The 27,703-nt window shown below is 33.7% G+C and overlaps 1 protein-coding gene across 4 annotated transcripts in view; it reads right to left on the reverse strand.

Moving 5' to 3' along the window:
- Positions 1-27,703, reverse strand: part of NBEA (neurobeachin) — a 736,578-nt gene that overhangs the window by 310,272 nt on the left and 398,603 nt on the right. For all 4 annotated transcript variants that reach the window (XM_058437671.1, XM_058437670.1, XM_032150485.2 and 1 more), the window contains 2 exons: positions 6,150-6,258; positions 3,054-3,220 (listed from right to left, as the gene is read on the reverse strand). In XM_058437671.1, coding sequence (XP_058293654.1) covers positions 3,054-3,220; positions 6,150-6,258 — 276 coding nt within the window. The remainder of the gene's footprint in view (positions 1-3,053; positions 3,221-6,149; positions 6,259-27,703) is intronic.

Raw genomic sequence — 27,703 nt, forward strand, 5'->3', positions numbered from 1 at the left:
AGCTTTGGAGGTTTCTAAGCACAGGAGCAGAGGGATCTACATTTTAATAAGAGTCACTCAGGTTGTTGTGCTGAGAATGGACTTTAGGAGGACAGGGGAAAAATATAAAAAGAATGACTATATATCATGCTGGTACAATAAGTCAAGTGAAATATAAAAATAATACTATGTATCATGCTGGTAAAATAAGTCAAGTGAGAATGATGTGGCTTGGACGAAGGTGATCCAAGGTAATGGTGAGAAGCAGTCAAAGCTGGATATATTTTGTGGCAGTGTCAGTAAGATTTGCTGAAGGGCTCAATGTGGGATGTGTAAACAGTAGTCAAGGACAGAGCAACATTTATGGCCTTGGGAACAGTAAGAATGGAGTTGCCTTTGGCTGAGATGGAGAAAAATATAAGAGAAACTGGTTTGGAAGAAAATATTAGAAGCTCAGTTTTTATATGTTAGGTGTGAGACGACTATTAGATAATCAAGTAGAAGATGCCAAGTGGGCAGATGAATATACAGACCTGGCGACAGGAGAGATCCGGACTTGGAATAATAAATTTTGGAGTTATCAACATATTACTAGTATTTTTAAATCATGGGACTAGATAAAATTGTCTATAGAGTGAATAAGATAGAAAAGAGAAGAGGTCCAACGACTGAGCCCTATTAGTTAATCAAATACTAAGGAGGATTAAACAGAACAAAACCTATGCTTAAAGGTTTAGAGTTCAGTGACACAGTTAGTAAATGATCATAAAAATATTGTGTTTTTTTTTTCAGATAGTTGGCAGTAGAAATTAATGTGCAGGAAAGAAGACACCTGCTCTTCTGAGGGCTCAGGCCACGCTTTCTGTCAATCTAATGAGATGTCAGAAAGGTTGTTGACCAGCTAGCACAGGATGCATCTGACATGTTACCATATGACTGCTGCTATGGAGGTCACTGTCCTTTAGCTGTATTCTAATTACATAAGGAAATAATTAAAACCCAAACCATGTACTGCTTTATACAGCTAAGGCAATATCCTGAATCATACCAGCTGCGTTACTAGCAATAAAACGTTGCAGTCCTGACTACATCTAAGTAAGTATGAATAGATAAGCCCAATTCAGCTAACATAAAAAGGGAGACAGGGTCTGTAGATGGGGAAAACGCTCAGCTTATTGTTAGTGTGTCTAATGGTGAAATTTTCTGTCAACTTGGCTGGGCTATAATGCCCAGCTGTTTGGTCAAACATTAGTCTAACTGTTGCCGTGGAGGTATTTTGTAGATATGACTAATATCTACAGTCAGTTAACTTTAAGTAAAGGATATTACCCTCAAGAATGTGGGAAAGGCTCATCCAATCAACCGAAGGCCTTAGCAAAACCTGAGGTTTTCCAGAGAAGAAGAAATTCTGCCTCAAGAGTGTAACACAGAAATCTTGCCAGAGTTTCTAGCCTGCCAGCATGTCCTACAGATTTCAGACTTACCAGCTCCCATGACTGCATGAATAAATTCCTTAAAATAAATTTAGTTAATGAATATAAATATCTCTGGAGCATCCTGACTGATATAATCTGCCTCTATTTGTACAAGCAGTGTGATACTATATAAGTTTTATTTAACCTCTTTCAGCTTTAGGTTCTTCCTGGTAAAATGGAGAATACCTCAATGTCACCCTTAATAAAGATGTTCAAGGATAAAGGAAATAATCCACGTAAAGTTCTTAGTATGGTCCCTCGCACACAACAAATAATAAATGTTAGAGGTCATGGGTTATTGCTATTTTTATGATAAATATCAAGTGTTGACTATTTTAAAGACATATGTTATAATTTTACCTTAAATCTAAAAATAATAAAGTTTTAAAAAATCTATCTTACACTCATAATCCCAGGAAGTTGGTTAAATACCATCCTACCCATATTCTAGGTGTTTTTCTCTAACAGAATCATTTTTTTTTTTTAAGACAAAGTCTCACTCTGTCACCCAGGCTGCAGTTCTGTGGCACAATCTTGGCTCACTGCAACCTCTGCCTCCTGGGTTCAAGCAATTCTTGTGCCTCAGCCTCCTGAGTAGCTAGGATTACAGGCGCCCGCCACCACGCCTGGCTAATTTTTGTATTTTAGTAGAGATGGAGTTTCACCATGTTGGCCAGGCTGGTCTCAAACTCCTGACCTCAGGTGATCCACCCGCCTCGGCCTCCTAAAGTGCTGGGAGTTACAGGCATGAGCCACCGCACCAGGTCAACAGAATCATTTTTACCAAGGCTCTTCTTAGTAGTATCCCGTTTACATTTCACCAGCCAACTCTGTCAAACAGATTTAATAAACTCTGCCAAACACAGATTTCATAAAAACATTTAGTGGGGTCAAATAAAATAAAAATATAAAAAGGAAGAACATCAGCAATCTAAATATAGTGACCTGTTTCACTTCTAGTTTTCCAGAAAACTTCATTGTACAGATAACAACAACAACAACAACAACAAAAATAATTCTATGTCCACAAAACTTTAGGGAGAACATTTGTGATTTATAAACAACTAAATTTTAGTTTTAGTTGTACTATATTATCATAAACAATCATATTTGAGATGAAAATCTTCCCTTGGTAAGACTGAATAGAAAATTATGAAAGAAAACTTTTTAAAAGAACATATTACTTCTCTGTAGTATATGCTTATATATGCTTCTGTATAAAAAAGAATGATATAAATTTAATAATTAGGAAGAGTTGACTCTAAAATATTCTTTTTTAAAAAGAGCCACTTCTTATACCTAAACATCCATGTTACATATGAGACAGTAGACTAAAATACTTGCCTAACCATATTTTGTATTATGTTGCATATTATTATAAAGTAGAAATAACTTCCACTGTAGCTACTATAAAAAGTTGAGATTTTCCCTTAAACTCTTCTGATGAAGAATTATTAAAAATTTCAGGAAAATTTTCAAGTAATTTTTTATATTTTAAATTATATTTTCTAAATGACTTAAATTTGTAGCCATATTTTTATTACCAACTATTATAATTAACCGATGAATTATTATTTACTTGAATTTATGATAACTCACCTATGAGAAACTGCTCCCCAAGCACCGTGTTTATTTGTGAGAATATTGAGAATCTTCTGCTTCAGCTGATTTGCTGTTACATGATCTCGATGTTTAGCAGCACTGATAAGATGGTCACACATCTTTTCTTCCTCTCTTCTATCAGCAGCATATTGGGCACACTGTGACTATAAAGAAATACAAACGATGCATAACAATAAACTTTTTACCACGTATAAGTAAGGATGATATACATTTAAGTTAAAGGGTAACAGGAATTCAATTTTTTAAAACTCAAATGATGTAATCTTTTGATATTTCATTCTAAAGAATACATATAGTCACCTTTCAAACATAAAAATGTGCTCTTTCTGAAGTATATGTAAAATAATTTGAATAATATTGAAGTAATTAAAGACTCATGGTTTCTTCCAATTCTGAGAATCTAATTTTCATGTATTTTAGAAGCACAAATATTTACTATAAATGTAAACCTACTTGTTTATCAAGCCAATATAGTATACTTCACTTAAAATAAGAGGTATGGTCCTGATAATTACATATGAATCAAAAATCTGTCATCTAATTTATAGTTTTCCATTTCATGAATGGTAATGTAATACAGAAGAAAACGTAGTCATTTAGGAATTCAGTAGACCTGGATTTTAATTCATAAAATATGCAAACTCCATGTATTTTAATGTACTCAGTTTCATTGTGTGTAAATGAGGAGCTGAGACAAGATTTTTTTCTATGATCCCTCCACATTCTTAAAATGTAATGTGTTCAAAGGGTTTCATGAGAACTACTGTATTCTTACCTCCCTTTTCCCATAATTATCGGTTGTCATGTCACCTATCTGACATGTATGCATTCTTATATTTGTTAGCAACAGTGCTATCAATGGATCATTTTTTGTATTAAAAATATTTAATGTAAACATGAAGAGAAATATTTAATTATAAATTTGATTCTTTTTATTGTAGTTTTTATACAGAAAACTACAATAAATATACAGAGTGGTGTGACTATAACTTTTAACATTAATAAACGTGTAATACAAGTAATAAAACTAGGAAGAAAAAAGTCTCATACATCTGATAAAATAAATAGAACTAGTTCACATTCATCATTACTATGCAAAAATCTATTTCATGGAAGGTACTTGAACATATTCCTCCCATTTATCTATTGATATACACTACTACCACAAGTAATCTCTTCTGGAGAAATAACCCTACAGTAATCTAAGAAGGATTAATTCATTTTCCAATTTATCTTTTTGTACAGGGAATCACCAATTAGTACAATGATCTGCCTCAGTAATGAGGTTAATATTTCATTAGCTCATTGGAGGGTAAAATTAAATTTTCATTTTTCTTCCTTAACAATTACAGTAGTTAACTAAAAAAACTTAACTGTTAAGTACCCATCTAAAATCAAATACACTTTTCTTCCTAATTATAGGCTGATATGGGGGATAGAAAAATTCCTCAAAAAGTTCCAGCAAAATGTCATGACTAGTAAAATCTTTTACAATTTAAAAGGGATATGTTTGTATAAACTACACATACACACACACACACACACACACACACACATCAATAGCTCTAACCCAAAAAGGAGAGATGTAAACATTTCAGGTTAAAAAAATAAGGTACAATCATCAAACAACATTGGCAATATAATCAAAATTACATTTACATTAATATTATATTTTATGTATATAAAATCTAAAAAACACTAAGTCTTCATGTCTCCTTGGAAACCTCTTATCACCTTGGGAAGATGACCCATAACGAGAGTAATCTCATTCCTAAGAGTGAAAAATTGGTGTGTGTCGGGTGGGGGATAAAAATATTGTTATTTCAGTACATAAAACACAAATGTATGTAAGTACGAAAACAGATACACAGCCTATGAGTGGTATTATAAAATTTCTTTGGGATGAGATGCCAATTAGGCAAAATGTCTAAAAGGACTCCTTAGGGAATCACTAACAACAACAAGAAAGGTTGAGAAACACTGCCCTTGGCTTAATGTCACCTTGGTTAAACGTCTTAAAGCTCATAACTAATATCTAGCCACTTGAAAATCTATTTTAAATGTTTTCACATGACAAATATTGATCTGCTTATATCCTCACAAAATATCTTGATTTTCTTAGTGGAAATACAAGAGACTCAAAACTGATCCTGCAGGGAATTCAGTTGAGATTCCAAATCTTATTTACTAATATGAAACTTCACTTTGATAAACACTTAAAGATCACTATACTTTTATCAAAGTTTAAAATATCTGGTATCTTTTTCAGAATACGGTTGTTGCAATTTCACAAGACAAGTGGCTGCTTGTCTTGTGCCTCTTCTGACCAAATGAAGCAGAGGTCATGTGTTTGAAAGCAACAGTGGCTATTTTCCTGTCTCATGCTTTCCAGCCAGCTAGGTCAGAGATCACCAGACCTAGTCTATCAACTTGTATGACTCACAGAGCTGCTTTACTGAGATAAAAACCTCATCAAAACTAGAATTGTGGGCTCTGATTTCTAGCTACACCATACTTGTTAGCCTGCTGTATTAGGAGAATAAATTGGTGGGTCATTTATTACTTCCAAGTCCAACTAAGCCAAACACCAGGGCACATAAATATTTCTGGGACCTATTTTGTCTTGTAAGTGGAATAAACTGAAATAATAAATAACTGTTATATATAAAACATAGAAATTGAAAGATGTTTTTGAATCTTATATGAGTTTATTCATATAAGTGTATCATATACTCATATCTGCCTATTGGTGTGTAAATCTCTGCTAGCTTAAAGTAACTAAAATTGTTGCATTATAAATTAATTTTTGCATTTACTCTTGAGTAGGTTAGAATAACTTCAGTCTACCAAATGGTTAGGCATATATGGGGTGGAAGGAATGTTTTCATGCTGTAAATGGGGTGAAAATGAATTAGTATTCTGTATTTGACATTTACTAAAGCTTTTAAAAAACAGGAACAGAAATGCCTTCAGTGAAATTTTCCTTTTAAAAAAACCTTCTTATGTAAGGTCACAGATAGGTGATTTTTTGGCTTATAATAGGCAGAATTTAGTCTACTCCCAAAACCTTACCTCAAACTCTGCATGTTTATGTACATCCTCGGCTCTTTGTCTGTTCAAAATAAACTCAGCTTCATTTGCAACACGAACTATATGGTCCTTCATAGCATGGCATAGTAATCTAAAAAGAAAAATACCTTTAGAAATATTATTCTTAATAGCTTTGGTTAGTCCATTTTTTTCAATAATCAGATTTCAATACTTCAAATATATATGTTTTAGATAAAGCTAGATATAAAATTAATATATTTTAAATTATGATTCAATAAATGTGAAATATAGAAAGATGCCATAAAACTGTTGCACCAATTCCTCTGTTAAATAGTGTGTCTTGTGAATCAGCAATTCAGTTAATTCAATTAAGATAGGTTACTCAAAAATAAAAAATTTTGGTTGGAGTGTTTTCAAATGGTTATGCAACAGAAGTCACTATGTTAGAGGTAATTTTTCACAGATAAGTTCAATGACCACACTTTAGGAAATCAACAGACTAGATTCTTACTTTATTTTTATTTTCTTATATTGTACCTCAATAAAATTTTTAAAAATATAGGATACCCAGTTAAATTTGAATTTCAGATAAACCATGTAGATTCTTACTTTAAATAATGCAGATGATAGGACTAAATGACATCTAAAGTTCTTTTAAATGCTGAGATTCCAAATTCTAAAATGGAACTACAGTTAAAGTTCAATCATAGAGCCGACTTTTTTAACTACAGAAGTTACTTATTTAGAAGATTCAAATTATTTTTAAAATGTGTAGTAACATTTTACAGTGAAAAGCCTCTCACTATGTCCCCTAGTCACCAAATTTTCAACCTCAACAGGTACCCACTGTTATGCCTGGGTGTGTTTCAGAGACTTCTAAAATATATAAATAAAAATACAAATATATTCTTCTCCCACACTTCCTAACACTGATAATTATTAGTACATTATACAGTCTGTTGTTTACCCAGCTTTTCTCACATAGAAATGTATCTTGGAGATCTTTTCACATGGACACACAGGGAGCTTCTTCTACCTTCTTTTATAACATGTGGCAGAGATTACTTCCAAAGACGGCTGCAACAACATTTCCCATCCCACATGCTCTTTTGCAGTGTGACTTTGTCATCAAAAAATGGAGACTTTTTCTACTCCTTGTCGATCTGGGCTTGCCCTGTGACTTCCTGTGAGCCACAGAATACAGCAGAAGTGATGCTATGTGACTCCTGAGGCTAGGACATAAGATGCCAGGCAGCTTTTGATTTTTTCTGAACTCTCTCATCTGGAGTCTGTTGCTCCCCTGAGAGAAGCCTACGTCGCACGGAGCATGTTGAAGAGCACAGAATTGCTCGGGCTCTCAGGCCTGGATGAGGTCTCAGCCCAAAGTAAGTCACATTCAGGACACTGCAGACCCAGGCAACTCCACATGGAGCCAGAGAGAACTGCTTAGCTGAACCCAGGCAATGAGAATTGTAAGAAAAAAACTGATTACTGATTTAAGCCACATGATGATGATGACGATGGAGGAGATGGAGGAGGAAGAGGAGGAGGAGGAAGAGGAGGAGGAGGAAGAGGAGGGGAAGATAATATTGTTTATAATAACTAATATTTTGCTTTTCACTGTGTCAATTAAAAACAATGATTTGGCCTTTTTGTGTCTTCTTCAATTTTTTTTGCAATAAGTAATTACTGCATATTAAAAAAATATATTTAAAAAGCTACCTTCAAGTCTTTCTGGGTTTTCCTTAAAGGGCAAGCTTAAGAAGTGCTTTCAGTTCCTTTATCTATGTCCTTTTTAAATTTCATTCTATTCCTCATATTCCTTCATTGTCCAGTTTGTCTTTCTGGGGATTTTAATCAGGAGTACTATTTCAATGACAGCATTACTTATTTTCACTGCTCATTAATGAACTATGTCAACTTTTTTTTTGCTCAAGTTTTCATAAATATAAATCAGATGGGAATAGGTTTAACTTTGTTTTAATTTCTGTACTTACTAAATACTAAGTCCTCGTAATTCCTCCTATATTCTTCGCTATATCATGTCTACCTGTGGCAAACTTTCTTCTTTACTGATACATAAATATAAGCAGAAGAAACAAAATATCATTATGTATTCTGATATTTCTAATTTATTGTTTAACCATAATTTTAAAAGCCTACATATGTCTCTGAGGTGAGTGTGACTATATTGGATTTATTTGTTCTTTCTAATATCAAGGTTGAATTGCAAAACATGAAGTTTTAGTATCTTTCCACCAAATTACTTGCAATATCTTTGTGGCATCTTCCATAAAAACCGACAGGTGAATGGTTCTTTTATTTTAGGGTAGTAATGTAAATACCGAGCAACACTGAATTCAAGATAGTTCTCAGTAGAAATCCGTCTAAAATCCATGTCTGCTCAGATATAGATTTAATCACTCCTTGATGAGATTTAGGTTAAATAACTAACTACTCTGTCACTCTAGGACCAGCAGGAATGGTTCTGACAGTATGACAGCGGCACCAGTAAAATCTTGCATAGCAGCAGGATAGGTGCGGATATTTCCTAGAAGCATGGAGCAGCAATCTCTCCAATCTGTTGAGGGGGACATAGGCACATTCTAATGGGAAAGTTGTCTAGTTTTCAGTCTAAAAGTTAACCACAACACAAATTATTAAAAGAATACAAAGGTTATGGAAATCTGTTAGATGTGACAATACTTAGGAAAAAAGATAAAAACTCCTCTGTAAATCACGTTGGAGGGCAAACAAACATACAGTCTTAATCACTGAGGGAAATGGAAAATTAAAAGAAGCTAAAAAAGAATATCATGTAAACTCTGATTATTAACTTTTGATCATATTATCAGCCTGCATTTTGTAGAGAGGCTTCAAAAGAGAGAAGAGATGTGATATTAGAATATTCCGTCCAATGGCTTTGTCTAGAGCATGCTGAAGGCTGAAAAAAGCCAGGAAGAAATCTAATATGTGCAAATTAGTGCAGATTAGAAAACTTAAATAGATTAACAGGAGACAGCAGGAAGGGAAGGGTACATGGTCTGGCTGGTTAATACATATCATTCCCAGGAGCAAAGCAGTGGATTAGCCAAGCAAAGAAGCATGGCTGTGGGGGTGGAGGCTTTGTAACAAAAGACTCCTGTCCTCAGATACACCAAAGAAACTGTATCAGTTTTCCAAAGTCTGTTCCCCTATCTTGAGCACTTATGAGTTCTGCCAACTGATCTATGCTGTTTTATTTACAGGAGGAGAAGGTATCTTTCCATGACTCTTGCCACCATTCTGAATGACACCATTACCCACATGGAAAACATTGATCACAGCAGCTCACAATTCTTTGACTGATTAATTCAAAAGATCTTCAAGTCTCCCTCACTTCAGCAAATAAATCCAATGGCCATAAGTAGCTTCATTTCACAAATCTTTATGCTTTAAGTCTACTCTCAGATCATGATCTCCTATCCTTGCTGCTTTCTTTCCTCTTCTGCTTAAAAATTCACTTCCTTTTGCATCCATCTGGGATCGCACAATTCCATGTTTTAACCACTCTCTTGCCAACACCTTCACTTAATTCCTGATCTACCTGCTGTACTGGAGTTAAAGACCTGAGACCTGGGTTAACACACTGGTCTCCTTCCTTAGTCTTACATCTAGACTGCTAAGGAAAGTAACAAAATGAATTTTCACTGAGGATAAAATCTATATTTCTTTTTCACAGTAAAGTTGTTTTTAACTCAGGTTTTGAGAGGTGACATGAATGTCTTTACTATCCTAAGCTCACTCACTTAAAAATAATAGTATATGTAAATATATAAATAAATAAATAAACCACTCTGCTGCACTTGGTATTTATCAGTCTCTTGCTTCTTTAACAAATCATTTTATTTCACATATGTATATATGCCAAAGCAATATTTTGTTCAGATTGCTTGTGAGTTTTACAAATAAAACGGCAGGTTTTCTGTATATATTGTTTTTTAAATTAAAATAGTTCAAAATTCTCTTCTATTCCTAATTTGCTAAGAGTATTCTTTCTAATCATGAACGTTACTGACCTTTACTAGATGTCTGCACCTACTAAGACGATCATAAAAGTTTTCACTTTTAATGTGATAAATGAATGACATTCTTAGAAATTTTTAAAATGATGAACAACTCCTGTATTCATGGGATAAATTTCCCTCATCACCGTCTTCCAGTTTGCCCCACAAACACATTATCTTTTCATACACAGTTGAACTGAGTTCTGCTAATATTTTAATTAGAACTTACAGATCTCTATTCACAAGGGAGATTGGTGTGTGATTTTCCTTTCTCCCACACATCTTGTTTGCTCTTATAATTAAGATTACACAGGCCTCAATGAACGATCTGGATCATTCCCTGTCTCTGATCTCTAGGAGTTTGCGTAAGTTTGGAACAGAGTTTTACTTGAACATTTGGTAGACTATTCCTGTAAACTATTTGGGCTTAGAGTTTTCTCTACAGGAAGAAATTTTACTGATTAACTTCTTTTCATACTTAAAGAACTATTTAGGGTTTTGTTTCTTCTTTTTCAGTTATAGGAAGCTGTATATTTTCTAGGAGGTTGCTCATTTCATTTAAATTTGTAATTTTAATGGCATAATGTTTTGATAGCACTTCCATTTTCTTTTCTAATTAGTTTTGGCTATAATTATGTCTCCTTTTCATTCTGTGTGTTCACTATTTGTGTTGTTTTATTTTGTTCTTAATCAATCTTAGAAGAGTTTGCTCATTTATTATTACTAGTTAATGAATAAACATTTATCTTTGTTAATCTTCTCCACTGTATCTTATTTTTCTATTTTGCTGATTTAGACTTCTTTATTATTAGCTTTCTTCTACTTTGTGAAGGGGTTCTGTTATTTTCCTAACTTGGACATTTTTTTTTTTTTGCAGTTAGAGATTTAGTTCATTAATTTTAGGCTTTTCTCTCAAGTAATAAGCTTTTATGCAAATAGATTTATCTTCAAGTTTCATTTTCCTTACATTCTACAAGTTTTTGTATTTAGTATATCTATTACTGTTTAGTCTAAATACTTTTTATGTTTCTTTGAAATATAAGTTATTTAAGTGTTCAAAATTCTTCAGCAGTAATGAATATATTTTAATATAATTTTTGTTCTCGCCTTCAAATATAAGTTTACACTGGTCAGATATCATGGTATTGATAGCACTAATTCTTAAAATCTGATTAAGACTTGTGTTATGATCTAACTATGTCAGCAGTTCCCAACCTTTTTGGCACCAGGGACTAGTTTCATGGAAGACAATTTTTCCACGGGCCAGCGTGGGTGGAAGGGCATGGTTTTAAGATGATTCAAGCACATTACATTTATTGTGTACTTTATTCCTATTATTATTACATTGTAATATATAATGAAATAATTATACAACTCACCATAATGTAGAATCAGTGGGAGCCCTGAGCTTGTTTTCCTGTGACTAGATGTTCCCATCTAGGGGTGATGGGAGATAGTGACAGATTATCAGCCATTAGATTCTCATAAGGAGCATGCAACCTACATCCCTTGCATGCACAGTTCACAATAGGGTCCATGCTCCTATGATAATCTAATGCTGCCACTGATCTGACAGGAGGCGGAGCTCAGGCGGTGATGCCAGCAATGGGAAGTGGCTATAAATATAGATGAAGCTTTGCTCTCTTGCTAGTCATTCACCCACTACTGTGCTGCCTGGTTCCTAACAGGCCAAGGACTGGTACTAGTCTGTGGCCCAGGGATTGGGGACCCCTGAACCATGTGATCAGATTTTACACATGTTACATGTTTGCTTGAGAGTAATATGTACTCTCTATGACTGGGTGAAAAGTTCTATATATCAATAGTATCAAATGCTAATTATGTTATTCAAATCTTGTGTATATTCACCGAATTTTTTTGTCTTCTGGATATTTTGATAACTGAGATAGGAGTGTTGAAATCTTCCACAAAGATGGCAGATTTGTCATTTTCTCCCTGATGTTTCATCACTTTTTGCTTTACACATTTTGAGGTTATTTATTTGAAATACATGAATTTAGGATGGTAGCATCTTACTTAAGAAAATTCAACTTTTCTTACCCATACAACTTAGTTCTTCACTAACAATTTTTCCCTTGAAATATTTTTTAAAATATCAATATAGCTATGTCAGCTTAGTTTTTTGATGAGTGCCCAGTATATATTTTTCTATCCTTTTACCTTCAACACTCTTTCGGCTTTAGGTATGCCTTTAGTAAACAGAACTCACCTGGAGTTTTAATCACATCTGAGAAATTTGGTTTTTAACTGGAAATCATAGTCCTTTTATATTTATTGTGCTTATTGATATATAATGTATTTAATTCCAGCCCAATACTTTAAAAATATTCCATTGGTCCCAGTTTTTTAATGCTTTTTATTGGGGTGGGGAGGGGTTGGGGACAGAAACTTTAGTTTTGATTCCATCTTTTTTACTCCCTACTGATTGGAAATGTATTTATTCTATTCTTTTCATTGCTATGCTTGGGCTTTTACCAGGTATAGTTAACTTAAATAAGTATGAAGTTAAATAATATCATAAGCCTCTTCTACAACAATATTATGTAATAATCCCTTCTAACTTACAAGCTATTGCCCAGTATTGTCCAGTTCAAACTCACATATTACATATCATTAGCCCTTTATAAAGACAATTTCTACGTAGATGTACACACATTTACCAATTTGTTTGCATACTTTTCTCCTTGTATATAGTTTTGTCATTATGAAATTTTCTTATTTTATCCTGACATGCATACATTTTAAGTTTCTTAGTTGCTGTTCTCTCAGGGATAAACTATCTAAAATTACGGTTATCGCTAAATGTTCATTTCATGCTAATTTTTAAAAAGTGTTTTTAAAATTGAGATATATTTCACGTAACAAAATCCTCTCCATTTAAAAATGTACACTTCAGTGGTTTTTAGTATACTCACTATCTTGTGCAAGCACAAACTATATAAGTATAGATCCTTTTTATCATTCTGCAAAAATCCTTATACTTATTAGTAGTTAGTCTCAATTTCCTCTTCCTCCTTTCTTCTGGTAAGTACTACTCTATATTCTGTTTCTATGGATTTTCCTATTGTAGACATTTCATTTAAATGGAATCATACAATATGTGTCTGGCTTCTTTCAGGTAGCACAATATTTTCCAGGTTTATCCACGTCAAGTATGAGTACCTTATTCCTTTTAATTGGTGAACAATATCCCATTTTATGCATATATCATAGTTTGTTTACCAACTCACCAGCTGATGAACATTTGGGTTGTTTCCACTTACAGGCAATTAGGAATTATGCTATTATGAATAGTTTTTGGTGAACATATGTTTTCAATTCTCTTGAGGATGTATCTACAGATGAAATTGCTGGGTCATATGGTAACTCTATGTTTAACTTGTCGAGTAACAGCCAAACTGTTTTCCACAGTGGCTGTACTATTTTACATTCTCATCAACAAAGTGTGAGGGTTCCAATTTCTGTGAATCCTGGCCAACACTTGTTATTGTCTGTTTTAAACATTATAGCCATTCTAGTGAATATGAAGTGGTATCTTATTGTGGTTTTGATTTACATTTCTGAGAATCTTTTCATGTGTCCATTGGCCATCTGTATATCTTCTTTGGAGAAATGTCTACTTATATCTTCTACTCATTTTTAAATTGGGCCATTTGTCTTTTTATTATTGAGTTGTAAGGGTTACTTCTATATTCTGGAGATTAGACTCTTATTAGACACATGATTTGCAAATATTGATTTCAATTCTGCTGTTACATTTTCACTATCTTGTAAATGAATGTCTTTTGACACACACAAGTTTTAAATTTTGATGACTATCAATTTACTTTTTTTTTGCTTGTCCTTTTGGTGTCATATCTATGAAAACCACTGGGTAATTCAAGGTCATGAAGATTTTTAACTATGTTTCCTTCTAATAGTTATAGTTCTCACATTTGGGTCTTTCATGCATTTTGAATTAATTTTTTCATAGGGTGTAAGGTTGGAGACTAGATTTGTTCTTTGGCCTGTTGATATCCAGTTGTTCCAGCACCACTGTTGAAATGACTGTCCTTTCAACAATGGTAAGGACAGTCATTTTGAAAAGCCTTGGCAACCTTGTTGAAAATAAATTGATCATAAGTATATGGGTTTCTTTGTGGACTCTCAATTCTATTAAATTTGTCTGTAAGACTATCTTTATCTAGTACCACACTGTTTTGATCACTGTAGCTTTGTATTAAGTTTTGAAATTAAGAAGTATAAGTCCTCCAAATTTATTCTTTTAATATAGGTTTGGTTATCCTTTGTCTCTTGCAATTCCATATTATTTTAGAATCAGCTTCTCCATTTCTGAAAAAAGACAGCTAAAATTTTGATAGAATGCATTGACCTTATATATAAATTTGAAAAGTACTGTTATCTTAAAATTATTAACTTTTCCAATCCATTAAAACCTGGGAGGTATTTCCACTTATTTATACCCTCTTTAATTTCTTTCAACAATGTTTGAAAGAAATTCAATAATGTGGTTTTTGATGGACAAGTGTTGATATTCTTTGGCTAAATTTATTCCTTTTTTAAAAAAAAAGTTTAATTGTAATAAAATACATATTATACAAAATTTATAGCATTTAATTGTAAAGTTCAGCAGTACTAAACACATTTTCATTGTTTTGCTACTATCACAAATATCCATTAACAGAACTTGTTTCATTTTGTAAAATCTAAATTCTTTACCTATTTAGAAACATTAATAATTCCCCATTACCTGCTCCTCCATCCTCAGCCCATGGCCACCATTATCTCACTTTGTCTCTGTGAGTTTCACTACGCTAGGTACCTCACATAAGTGGAATCATGCGGTATTTGTCCTTTTATTACTGGCTTACTTTATTTAGCATCCATGTTGTAGAATGTGTTAGAATTGCATTCCTTTTTAAGGCTGAATAATATCCCACTGTATGTATAAAGAGCTCTGTTTACGCTTCAGTTGTCAATGGGCATTTTGGTTGCTTTAACCTTTTAAGTACTGCAAATAATGCAGCTATGAACATAGGTGCACAAATACTACTTAGAGTCCCTACTTTTAAATCTTTTGGCAACAAAAGCAGCAGTGGAACAGCTGGATAATACGGCAATTCTATTTTTAAATTTCTTGGGATCTGCAATACTGTTTTCCATAGTGACTACTCCAATTTACCAACCCACCAACAATGTACAAGTGTTTCAGTTTCTCCATGTCCTTACTAACACTCATTATTTTCTAATTTTTTGATAGTGTCTAATATGGTTTGGATCTGTGTTCCCACCCAAATTGTATGTTGAAGTGTAATTTCCAATGGTGGAGGTGGGGCTTGGTGGGAAGTGACTGGATCATGGTGGTGGTTTCTCATGAATGGTTTAGTAATATCCCCTTGCTGCTGTTCTCATGATAGAGTGTGAGATCTCATGAACTTTGGTTGTTAAAAGCGTGTAACACCTACCCCCATCTCCTGCTCCCGCTTCTGCCATGTAAGACATGCCTGCCCCCACTTCACCTTCTGCCATGATTGCTTGTTTGTTTCCTGAAGCCTCCCAGAAGCCAAGCAGATGTCAGCATTATGCTTCCTTTACAGCCTGCGGAAGAGCCAATTAAACCTCTTTTCTTTATAAATTATCCAGTCTCAGGTATTTCTTTATAGCAATGCAAGAACAGACTACTACAGTGCCCATCCAAATGGTTATGCAGCGGTATCTCATTGTACTTTTGATTTGCATTTCCATAATGACTACTGATGTTGAGCATTACTTAATATCACTGTTACATTTTGTTATTTTTGACTTTATTGTTAATGGAACCATCTTCTTAATTTTATTTTCAGGTGGTTCATTGTTAGTGTATAGAAATGCAATTGATCTTTGTATATTGATCTCATATCCTGCCATTTTGCTGAATTTGTTTATTAGCTCTAACAGATCCTTTTTTTTTTTTTTGGTAGTTTCTTTAAGGTTTGCTATATATAAGTCCTACCTTCTACAAATAGAGAGTTTTATTTCTTCATTTTCAATTTAGACAGTTTTTATTTTGTTTTCTTAATTAACTACCCTAGCTAGAACCTGCAGTATAATGTTGAATAGCACTAGTATTAGTGGGCATTGTTGTCTTCTTCCCTTAGGGTGAATACATTCAGTCTTTCATAAATAAGCATGACTTCATTGTGGGGTTCTTTGTTTTGTTTTGTAAATCTCACTTATCAAACTGAGAAAGCTTCCTTCCATTCCTAATATATTGAGTATTTTTATCATTAAGCAGTATTAAACTTTGTCAAATGATTTTATCTATTAAGATGTGATCATGTGTTTTTCTCCCAGTCATTTCAGCAATATGGTGTATTACGTTGATTGATTTTCATGTGTTAAACCAATTATAAATTCCTGGAATAAATCCCATTTAATCAAGGTATATAACCCTTTCTTACATATTGCTGAAGTAGATCTGCCAGTATTTTGTTCAGGATTTTTGCATCCATAGTCATAAGATTCGTAGTTTTATTAACCTTTACTTAATAGCGTGGTAGATACCGGTTTGTTACTTTTCAAACGACTTTATCTGGGTTTGGTATCATTCAGGGTAATACTCCCCTCATAAAATGAGTTAAGTGTTTCATCCTCTTCTATGTTTTGGGAGAGTTTGAGAAGGACTGCTGTTGATTCTCTTTTGTCTCAAATGTTTGACAGCATTACCAGGGAAAACATCCGGTAATGAATTTTTCTTTGTTGGAAGTTTTGCTAAATTACTAACTCAAACTCCTTACTGTTATAGCAATATTCAGATTTTCTATTTCATACTCAGTCAGTTTTAGTTTAGTGTTAGTTATGTTTCCAGAAATTTTTCCATTTCATGCAAGTTTTCTAGTACTGACACACAATGGTTTATAGTAAGTATTCCCTTATAATCTTTTTTCTTTCGTTAAGGTCATTAATAATGTCCTACTTTCATTCCCGATTTTAGTAATTTGAGTCTTCTTTCTTTTTTTTCTAACTAAAGTTTTTTCAATTTTGTTGGTCTTTTTAAAGGATCAACTTTCGGTTTTATTAAGCTTTATTACTTTCAAATTCTCTGCTTTATTTGTACTTTAATTGCTATTTTTTCCTTCCTTCAGTCTGTTTTGGAAATAATTTGCTCCTCTTCTTCTAGTTTGTCCTGTTGGGGGCAGGGAGGTTATGTTAATGTTTTCTTATTTCCCCTTTTTAAAAGCAGTTACTTATAGTTATAAATTTCCTTCTGACCCCTATTTTAAATGCATCCCATGAGTTTTGATTTTTTTCATTCTCTTCAAAGTATTATGTCATTTCTCTTGTAATTTATCCTTTAACCCAGTGGTTATTTAGTAGTTTCCTGTTTAACTTCCACACATTTGTGACTCTTTCAAATTTCCTTCTCTTACTGATTTCAAATTCCAATCCATTGTGGTTGGAGAAGATAAAATGTATGCTTTCAACCTTTTCAAATTTATTGAGAATTGTTTTTTGGCCACATATAGTCTGTCCTACAGAATGTTTCATTTGCACTTGTGAAGAACATGTGCCTGCTACTGTTAAATGATATATTCTATAGATGGCTGGGAGGTCTAGGTGGTATATACTGTTGTTTCAATCTAGGTGTTCTATCCATTATTCAAAATGGGATACTAAAGTCTCCAAGTCATGCATCTGAATTATTTATTTCTCCCTTTAGTTCTGTATGTTTTTGCTTAATATACTTTAGGGGTCTCTTGTTAAGTGCATATATTTTTAAAACTATGATATCTTATTGATGGATTCATATAATTAACATTATATAATGTCTTTATCACTGTAATGATTTTTGTATTAAAATATGGTTTGTCTGATATTAGCATAGTCATCCCTTCTTTTGAGTTCTATTTGTATGGAATATGTTTTAAAATCATTTTTCTGTCAACCTCTTTGTGTCTATTAATCTGTTTCCTGTAGACAGCTTACAGTTGGATCCTTTTTATAAAATCCACTCCTCAATTCTCAGTGTTTTAATTGGAAAGTTCATTTCACTTACATTTAGTGTAATTACTGATTTATCGATAAGAAAGTATTTCTGCCACTTTTCTATTTGTTTTCTATATGTCTTATTTCTTCTTCCATTTCTTGCCTTCTTTTGTACTAACTAAATATTTTTTAGTGTGGCATTTTCTTTCCCTTGTTATTTCTTTTTAACCTTTAGGTTCAAGGGTATATGGGCATGTTTGTTATATGGGCAAACTGCATGTCACAGGGGTTTGGTGTATAATTTTGTCACCTGGGTAATAAGCACTGTAGCCGATAGGTATGTTTTCTGATCCTCTCCTTTGTCCCACCCTCTATCCTCATGTAGGCCGCAGGGTCTGCTATTTACCTCTAGTATCATGTGTTTTCATTGTTTAGCTCCCACTTATAAAAGATAATATGCAGTATTTGGTTTTCTGTTCCTGTGTTAAGTTTGCTTAGGATAATGACCTCCAGCTCTATCCATGTTGTTGCAAAGGACATGGTTTCATTTTTTTTTAAGGCTTCATAATACGGTGTATATGTACTGTATTTTCTTAACCCAGTCTACCATTGATGGATATTTATGCTGATTCCATGTCTCTGCTACTGTGAATGATGCTGCAGTGAACATTTGCATGCATGTGTCTTAATGGTAGAACAATTTATATTCCTTTGGGTATATATCCAGTAATGGGATTGCTGGGTTAAATGGTAATTCTGTTTTAAGCTCTTTGAGGAAGTGCCACACTACTTTCCGCAATGGCTGAAATAATTTGCACCCCCACCAGCAGTGTATAAGCACATCTCTTTGACAAGTGGAACATATTTTAAAAACTTAATGTCTATGTTTAGAAAGTTCTAGGCAATGCATCCTCAAGCAGAGTTTCTATTGATTTGTCTTTTTGCTGTGTGTGGGTCATACTTTTTAATTTGTCTCCTTGCAATGATGTTTTGAGTATTATAATATGGCAACTCTTGAAATCTCATTTTATCTCTTCCCTAGGATTTGTTGGTGTTGTTTTCATTATCTGATGAGTGATCTTTCTTAACTAATTTTGTATGGTTTGTATTCTTTGTCATGTGTGGCCACTGAAATCTGTGTTTCATTACCTTAGTGGTCAGCTAATAATTGAATAGAGATTTCCTTAAATTCCTGGATAGATAAAACCTCCTAGATTTTCCTAAGAAACTCTGTGTAGGGACAGCCCTTCAATAATCAACCAGGCAGGTTTCAACTGTACCTTAGCATTCACTTCCTGTTTCCATATTGTAGCAAGGCCAGCAGAAGGTGAAAGCTTATGGCCTTCTTAAGTCTGTCCAGAGGATGCACATGGCCCCCGGCATGCAAATTGCCTTTTAGACTTCCATAAATATGTTAGAGCTTTTCAAAGCCCTTATGTCCCCATTTCCAAGCTGTCCCTCCCAAACTTTTGGTTAATGCACTATTTGCCTAAACTCTTATCTTTTACCTAAGGCAGTAACATCTCCTAGGATGTTAATTAATTAACATTAATATATGTGTAATTAATCTACACAGATGTTTCCTGACTTATGAAGTTGTGTCCTAATAAACCCATCGTAAGTCAAAAATACTGTAAGTTGAAAATATATTCAATACACCTGACTTATCTAACCTAAGAAGTGAAAGATCTCAGTAAGGAAACTTATAATACATCAATGAAACAAATCAAAGAGAACATCAAAAAATGGAAGGATATTCCATGTTCATGGATTGAAAGAATCAACAGTGTTAAAATGACCATACTATCCAGAGCAATCTACAGATTCAATGCAGTCCCCATCAAAATACCAATGACATTCTTCACAGAAATAGAAAAAAACCAATGCTCAAATTTATATGGAATCACCAAAGACCCAGAATAGCCAAAGCTATCCTAAGCAAAAACAACAAAACTGGAGAAATTTCACTACCTGACTTTGAATTATATTACAGAGCTATAGTAACCAAAACAGCATGTTACTGGCATAAAAACAGATACATAGACCAATGAAACAGAATAGAGAACTCAGAAACAAATCCACACACCTACAGTGAACTCATTTTTGACAAAGGTGCCAAAGAAAGATAATCTCTTTAATAAATGGTGTGGGGAAAACTGGATATCCATATGCAGAAGAATGAAACCAGACCCCTATCCCTCATCATATATAAAAATCAAATCAAAACGTATTAAAGATTTAAATCTATAAACTCAAACCATAAAACTACTAGAATAAAACACTGGGGAAAATCTCCAGGATACTGGTCAGGCCAATGATTTCTGGAGCACTACCCCAAAAGCACAGGCACCAAAGCAAACATGAACACATGGGATCATATCAAGTTAAAAAACTTCTTCACAACAAAGGAAATAGTCAAAAAGTGAAGAGATAATCCATAAATTGGGAGGAAATATTTGCAAACTACCTATCTGACAAGGAATTAATAACCAGAATATATAAGGAGCTCAAATAACACTATTGGTAAAAATCTAATAATCCAATTAGAAATGGGCAAATAATTTGAACAGACATTTTTCAAAAGAAGACATACGAATGGCAAACAGGAATATGAACAGGTGTTCAACATCACTGATCATCAGAGAAGTGCAAACCAAAACTACAATGAGGCTGGGCACGGTGGCCCATGCCTGTAATCTCAGCACTTTGGGAGGCCAAAGTGGGTGGATCACCTGAGGTCAGGAGTTCAAGACTAGCCTGCCCAATAGGGTAAAACCCCATCTCTATTAAAAATACAAAAATTAGCTGGGCGTGGTGGTGGGCGCCTGTAATGCCAGCTACTCAGGAGGCTGAGGCAGGAGAATTCCTTGAACCTGTGAGTTGGAGGGTGTAGTGAGTTGAGATCATGCCATTGCACTCCAGCCTGGGTGACTTGGTGAGACTCTGTCCCAAAACAAACAAACAAACAAACAAGCAACTACAATGAGATACCATCTCACGCCAGTTAAAATGGCTTTTATCTAAACTTTAGCAATATCAAGTGCTGGCGAGGATGTGGAGAAAAAGGAACCCTCATATACTGTTTGTGGGAATGTAAATTAGTACAACCCAGTAAGGAGAATGCTTTGGAGATTCCTCAAAAAACTAAAAATATATCTACCATTTGATCTAGTAATCGCAGTGCTGGGTATATACTCCAATGAAAGGAAATCGATCTACGGAAGAGGTATCTACACTCCTATGTCTGTTACAGTACTGTTAACAGTAGCCAAGATTTGGAAGCATCCTAAATGTCCATCAACAGATGAATTGATAAAGAAAATGCAGTACTTGTACACAATGGAGTAATATTCAGCCATAAAAAAGAATGAGACTGTCATTTCCAACAACATTGATGTAACTGGAAGTCATTATGTTAAATGAAATAGGCCAGGCACAGAAAAAGACAAACATAGCATGTTCTCACTCATTTGTGAAACCTAAAAATCAAAACAATTGAACTCATAGAGACAGAGAGTAGAAAGATGGTTACAAGAGGTTGGAAAAGGTATTGAGGAGTTGGAGAGAAGGTAGGGGTGGTTAACCGTACAAAAAAATTAATTAGAAAGAATGAATAAGGCCTAATATTGAATAGCACAACAGGGTGACTATAATCAATAATAATTTTTTGTATATTTAAAAATGAATTAGAGTATAATTGTATTGTTTGTAACATAAAGGATAAATGCCTGAGGCGCTGGATACCCCATTTTCCATGATGTGATTATTATGCATTGCACACTTGCATCAAAACATCTCATACCCCACAAATATATACATCTACCATGTATGCACAAAACTAAAGAATTTTAAAAATCCAATTAACTAATTACCTCCATCTTTGTCTAATCTGATGAATCATCAATAAACATCTTTTTTCCAACTTCTATTTTAAAAATTCTACAAGTTTTTGTTTTTCCAAATCTTCTTCATTTTTAATGGTCTCTTTTTATTCATTCTACTTTGCGCTTTATTTTATTTCACAATTCTAACCTTTGCAGCCCTTAGAGATCTAAATTCTTTTTTCCCCCTTGGTGATTCTCAGGCATATTGGCTTTCAGTCTCACATATTTAGTCATTGAGTGTTTATCTATGGATGGTTTGTTTTTGTTTCTGGTGATAACAAGAAGAGTCCACCAGAAACATATCAACCTCTCTTAAGGATCTTGGCTTAGTCTGATAGTTCCAGGCTAGATTCTCTGCTTTACTTTTGGTGGCAGGTTTAAAATCCCAATGACATGTTACTTTAGGCATATATTGAGGGAATTCCTTCCCCTTGGGGCACTAATTTATAGTGGGAAGGGCTGGCCATGAAGGAGTCCTAACACTTTTAAGACTCATGATGCCTCAATGAGTGTACCCTATGTAGAATTTGAATATTCTGAACCACCAAGGTTTGTGAATTTTACCTCCATAATATACTTTTAATCTATTAATTCTTTCAAGTAATAATGCTTTTGTTTAAATCTTAATCTTTTCTCACTTGGATTACAACAGCCATATAATTTTCTGCCTCCCTCAAATCTTCCATCCTTCTAATACATTTTTCACTTTTCCATTGGTGTTATCCAAAGTTAAATTTTTCCAGTGGCTACCCACAACTTACAAGAAAACAGTTAAATTTATTATGATATAGAGATGCCTGTCTACTTCTCTAAACTTCTCTGCTGCCACTTTAACATATTTATTCTATATCCTTGAACAACCCTTGTATTTCCTTTAATGAGTCATGCTATTTCAGGGCCTTTATATATGCCATTTCTTCTTCTTAAAACCCCTGCCACGCCCTCATCCCTATAGAGCTAAGAGACCTCTCCCAATCTCTCAAATGTTCCAGATACTTATTTATCACACTATCTTTGCTTTTTCCTCTTATTTTCTTTTAAAAAGTCTTTCTCTTTCTAAAACTGTAAAATTCAGTAAATGAAGTACAAAATCTATTTATCTCAGTATCCAGTATGATTTGCATGGTACCTGTCATGAAGTATGAACTCACCAATAGTATACAGCTAAACGGATAAATGACTGAATGAATGCATGAATATGTTATGTGGGAAGAAGAAGGCTAAGAAAAATAGAATTTTAATGATAATGTCATTTTTGTTAAAGCTATAAAACTGTACAGTACATTTAACATGGAAAAAACAAGGTAAATAAAACATCAGATAATTTAAGAATAGCTATTACAGAACACTTCCTACTTGGAGTATCTATACAACACAGAAAGTGAATGAAGTGATCTTCATTTTCTAATGCAAGTTTATTTTTCATAGGAAACAGAAAAAGAAAATAGTTTATCCAGTTCTACTTTTTTCTGTTTAATAACAGATAAGAATTGTCATGAATACCAGAAAAAAGAAGTCAGTTAACAGAACAAAGTATCCTGTTCCAAATGGAATAGATGTCAACAAGCAAGTTCTGATGTTCTTGGAAGTAACTGACTTTATGCAGTTTGTTATAATTTAAATGCATGTCTTTGACCTCAGACTGTGAGATCCTGCATTTTAAATATAAACAATTTCTATTACTTGATGAAAAATACATCAATAGAAAAGGCAATAGGATAGGTCAGACAAATTCATTTTTCATCATATATAGATTACAGAACAAAAGGCAGAACTAGTTTGTATCTATGTTCTATTGTTCAGCAGCATTATAATTTTGGACAAATAATTTTCCCTATGCCTTAATTTCAGTTTTTGTCATCAGAGAATGGGAGTGTACTATTTCAGATCTCCTACAAACTAGGGGAAAGAGTGCATGCCCAAACTGTAAGATTACATTTTAAGATCCTGATTTATTTAGTGAAGAAGACAGACTTTGACTGGGGATTTAATACTTCAGTGTAATTTCTCTGGCTCCAAAATCTCAAAAGTAAGTCACAAAGTTTCTGGTGTCACTAAAAAGTACCTCAAAATGGTAGTTCCCTTTTCTGAAAGATACACATTGATTGACTGGTCATTTTTATGCTCCTTAGAAGAGAGAAAATGAGATGGCAGATCTTGCTATTTAGTTATGAAGCTCCATACCAGATTGTGGTGGGAATTCATATCGATTCTTCATGTTCATAATCTAGATTTGTAGTCTGCCATATTAGTTATGAATTATGCTACTAATCAAACTCTTTTTTTGAAGGACGACCCAATTTACTCATTTTCATAGGCTGTAAAACTACAAAGATCTGAACACTGAGGCACAATAATGGTATATGTAGTAGGCTATTTTGAGACTTTCTATTTGTGTAGAACAAGATGGAAAAATAAGACAATAGAGACTTCCCCCTCTATATAGCTATTAGAAAAAAAAGATAAGTTATTCTCTTAAAATAGAAATCTTTCCTCAAAGATAAAATCTATCAATTATTCATGCCTTTGGGTCAGTTGATTATATGAACAATTATATAAAAATACAATCAGACCTAACTAGGTATTAATTCACTATGGGAACTCATTTTGATTGGGTGAGAAGTAGGGAGAATAAAGAGAAATCAAAATAATAATTCTGGAGCTTGACACTGAAATATAAGTACTTGATATGGAAAGGACAGAAGCATTGAAAAGAGAAGGCAGGGTGATGAGAGTGAATTAACACTGGATGAAAACCATCCCTTCCCTGTGGAATTCAGTGTTAAGGGAAAGCCCCTAGATAGGAGACCCATCTGTACTCCTGCGTGGGATGTGAAAGGTCCTCTATTTTCCTCACGATTGTCCAGAGCCTTCAAAATCCAGCTAAAGTGCCACTTAAATAACTAAATCCTGATAAAAACAAATGACATTTCTTGAGTCTTTATTATGTTCCAGAAACATTGAGAACTGATTACTTAATAGGCTAAGTGCTTTACAGTTACCATCTCATTTGATTCTTACTTCACTTCATATTTTATTAGTTAAGCACAATTAGCCCCACTATACATAAAGAAAAAAATCTGAAACAGATTAAGTAACTTGCTCAAAGTCACAGAAACAGGTGACTATGTTGTTTGGGAAAAGCTATCAGTTTGGTGTGGCTGCTAATAGTTTCCAGAGAGTAAGTAAAGACAAGGGGTACAGAGTTAGGCATTCATCTACTGAACAATAATTTACTGAGAACCTTCTTAGTGGTACTAAATGACAGTAAAATATAAGCATGGTATAGGAGCACTTCATGGAACCTGAAGTAGGTTCCTAATTCAGTGGGAGAAGTGAAGAAGGCCAGATAAGCGAAGGCCTTCTGGGTAGTGTTACAGAGCCTGAACTTTACAAGTAATGAAATGCTATTGTAGTTTTTTTAAAGTCTGGTTTATTGAGACACAATTTACATATAATAAAATTAACCCTTTAAAATGCAGTTTAATTTTGACAGATGATGTTTCATCTAATCAAGACCACTATCAAGAACACTTTCCTCACCCCAAAATGTTCTTTTGTTACTTTTTCCTGCCATCTGTAGCAAGTGAACTTGAACTGTTTTCTGTCCCTATAATTTTGTCTTTTATAGAATGTCACATAAATGGAATCATGTGGTATGTCTTTGCTGTTTGGCTTCTTTCACTTCACATAAGCATTTTTTAAGTTCCATGCATGTTATTGTGTGTATCAGTAGCTCATATTTTTTAAATTGTGGAGCTGAATTTCCTTATAATGATGGATGATAATGAGTAACCATTTACCTGTTGATGTACATTTGGGGTACTTTCAGTCCTTGGCTATTACGAATAAAACTGCTAGGAATATTCACATACAGGTCTTAATGTGGACTTATTTTTCATTTCTCTTGGGCAAATACCTAGGCTTGGAATTATTAGGACATATGGTAAAAATACGTTTAACCTTGTAAAATACTGACAAAACTGTTTTCCAAGTGGGTATACTATTTTGCACTTCCACTACCATGGTACAAGTATTCCCGTGGCTCCACATCCTCACCAATGCTTGGTGTTGACGATCTACTTATTCCCACTACAGCAAGTGTGTAATGTTACCTAATTATGGTTTGAAATTGAATTTGCCAAATGAGTAATGAGGTGGAACATTTTTTCATACGGCGATCGGCCATTTGTATATCTTCTTTGGTGTAGTGTCTGTTCAGATTTTTTGCCTACTTGTGTAGTTCATCTTTTTATCATTGAGTTGGAAAGTCTGGCTCTCTATTTCCTTCCGTTGATCTGTCTATCTTTACATCAGTGCTATCGTGTCTTGATTATTGTAGTTTTAGAAGAAGTCTCAAAGTCAAATGGTATAAATCTTCCAGCTTTGTTCCTTTTCAATTTGTTTTGGCTATCTTAGGCCATGTGTATTTTCACAGAAATTTTTAAATCAGCTGGTTAAATTTCTACCAAAAAAAAAAAAAAGCCTGCTGGAATTTTAATTAGGTTTGTGTTGTGTCTCTCACTTTAGAAAGAACTAACACCTTAATAATGCTGCGTCTTCAGATCCACGAACACAGTGTCTCCACATTTTTAAATATATTTATATGTTAATTTTTGTGGGTACATAGTTGGTATATATATTTAGGGGGTGCATGAGATATTTTGATCCAGGCATGCAATGCATGATAATCACATCATGCAAAATGGGGTATCCATCCCCTCCAGCATTTATTATGTTACAAACAATCCAATTATACTCTTTTAGTTATTTCAAAGTGTACAATTATTTTGGCTATAGTCACCCTGTTGTGCCATTGAATACTAGGCATTATTCCTTCTTTCTATTTTTTTGTACCCATTAACCATCCCCATTCCCCCTGTATTTATTTTTACTTTTTGGCAGAAATATGTTGTAGGTTTTATTGTATGAGTCTTTTGTATATTTTTAAAGTATTCCCCTAAGTGCTTCCTATTTTTGATACTATTATAATAGTTTATTTTATTTCAATTTCCAATGTTTTATATATGTTAACATGTTTGTTATTATAACTGATTTTGAATATTGGTCTTGTATCCTGTGACTTTGCTAAATTTACTTATTAGTTCTAGAACCTTTTGTCATACATCTTAAGATCTTCTATTTGCGAAAATGAACTGGCTAAGAACTACAGTCATATGTTTGATACAAGTGGTGAGAACATCCTTGCCTTGTTTTTGATCCACAAGGAAAGCATTTTGTCTATCACCATAAATTAAAATGTTAGCTATATGTTTTTTGCAGATGCCACTCATATTGAGGGAGTTCAACTTAATTTGTAGTTTGCTGAGAGTTTTTTTTTATATATCAGGAATAGATGCTGACTTTTTCAAATGCTTTTCCTACATCTATGACAATGATCGTATATTTGTCTCTTTTGCAGTCTGTTGATGTGGTATATTACATTGATATATATTATTTTTAACAAATAATTTCAATTTTTATTTTAGAATTAGGGGATGCAGGATTGTTACCTGGGTATACTGCATGATGTTGAGGTTTGGGGTACAATTGATCCCATCACCCTGGTAGTGAGAATGGTACCCAACAGATAGTCTTTAAGCCCTTGTCTCCTGCTCTCTCTCCCTCCTCAAGTAGTACCTAGTGTCTATTGTTGCCA

The sequence above is a fragment of the Hylobates moloch genome, unplaced genomic scaffold (genome assembly GCF_009828535.3).
Source record: "Hylobates moloch isolate HMO894 unplaced genomic scaffold, HMol_V3 SCAFFOLD_4, whole genome shotgun sequence".
Lineage (NCBI taxonomy): Eukaryota > Metazoa > Chordata > Mammalia > Primates > Hylobatidae > Hylobates > Hylobates moloch.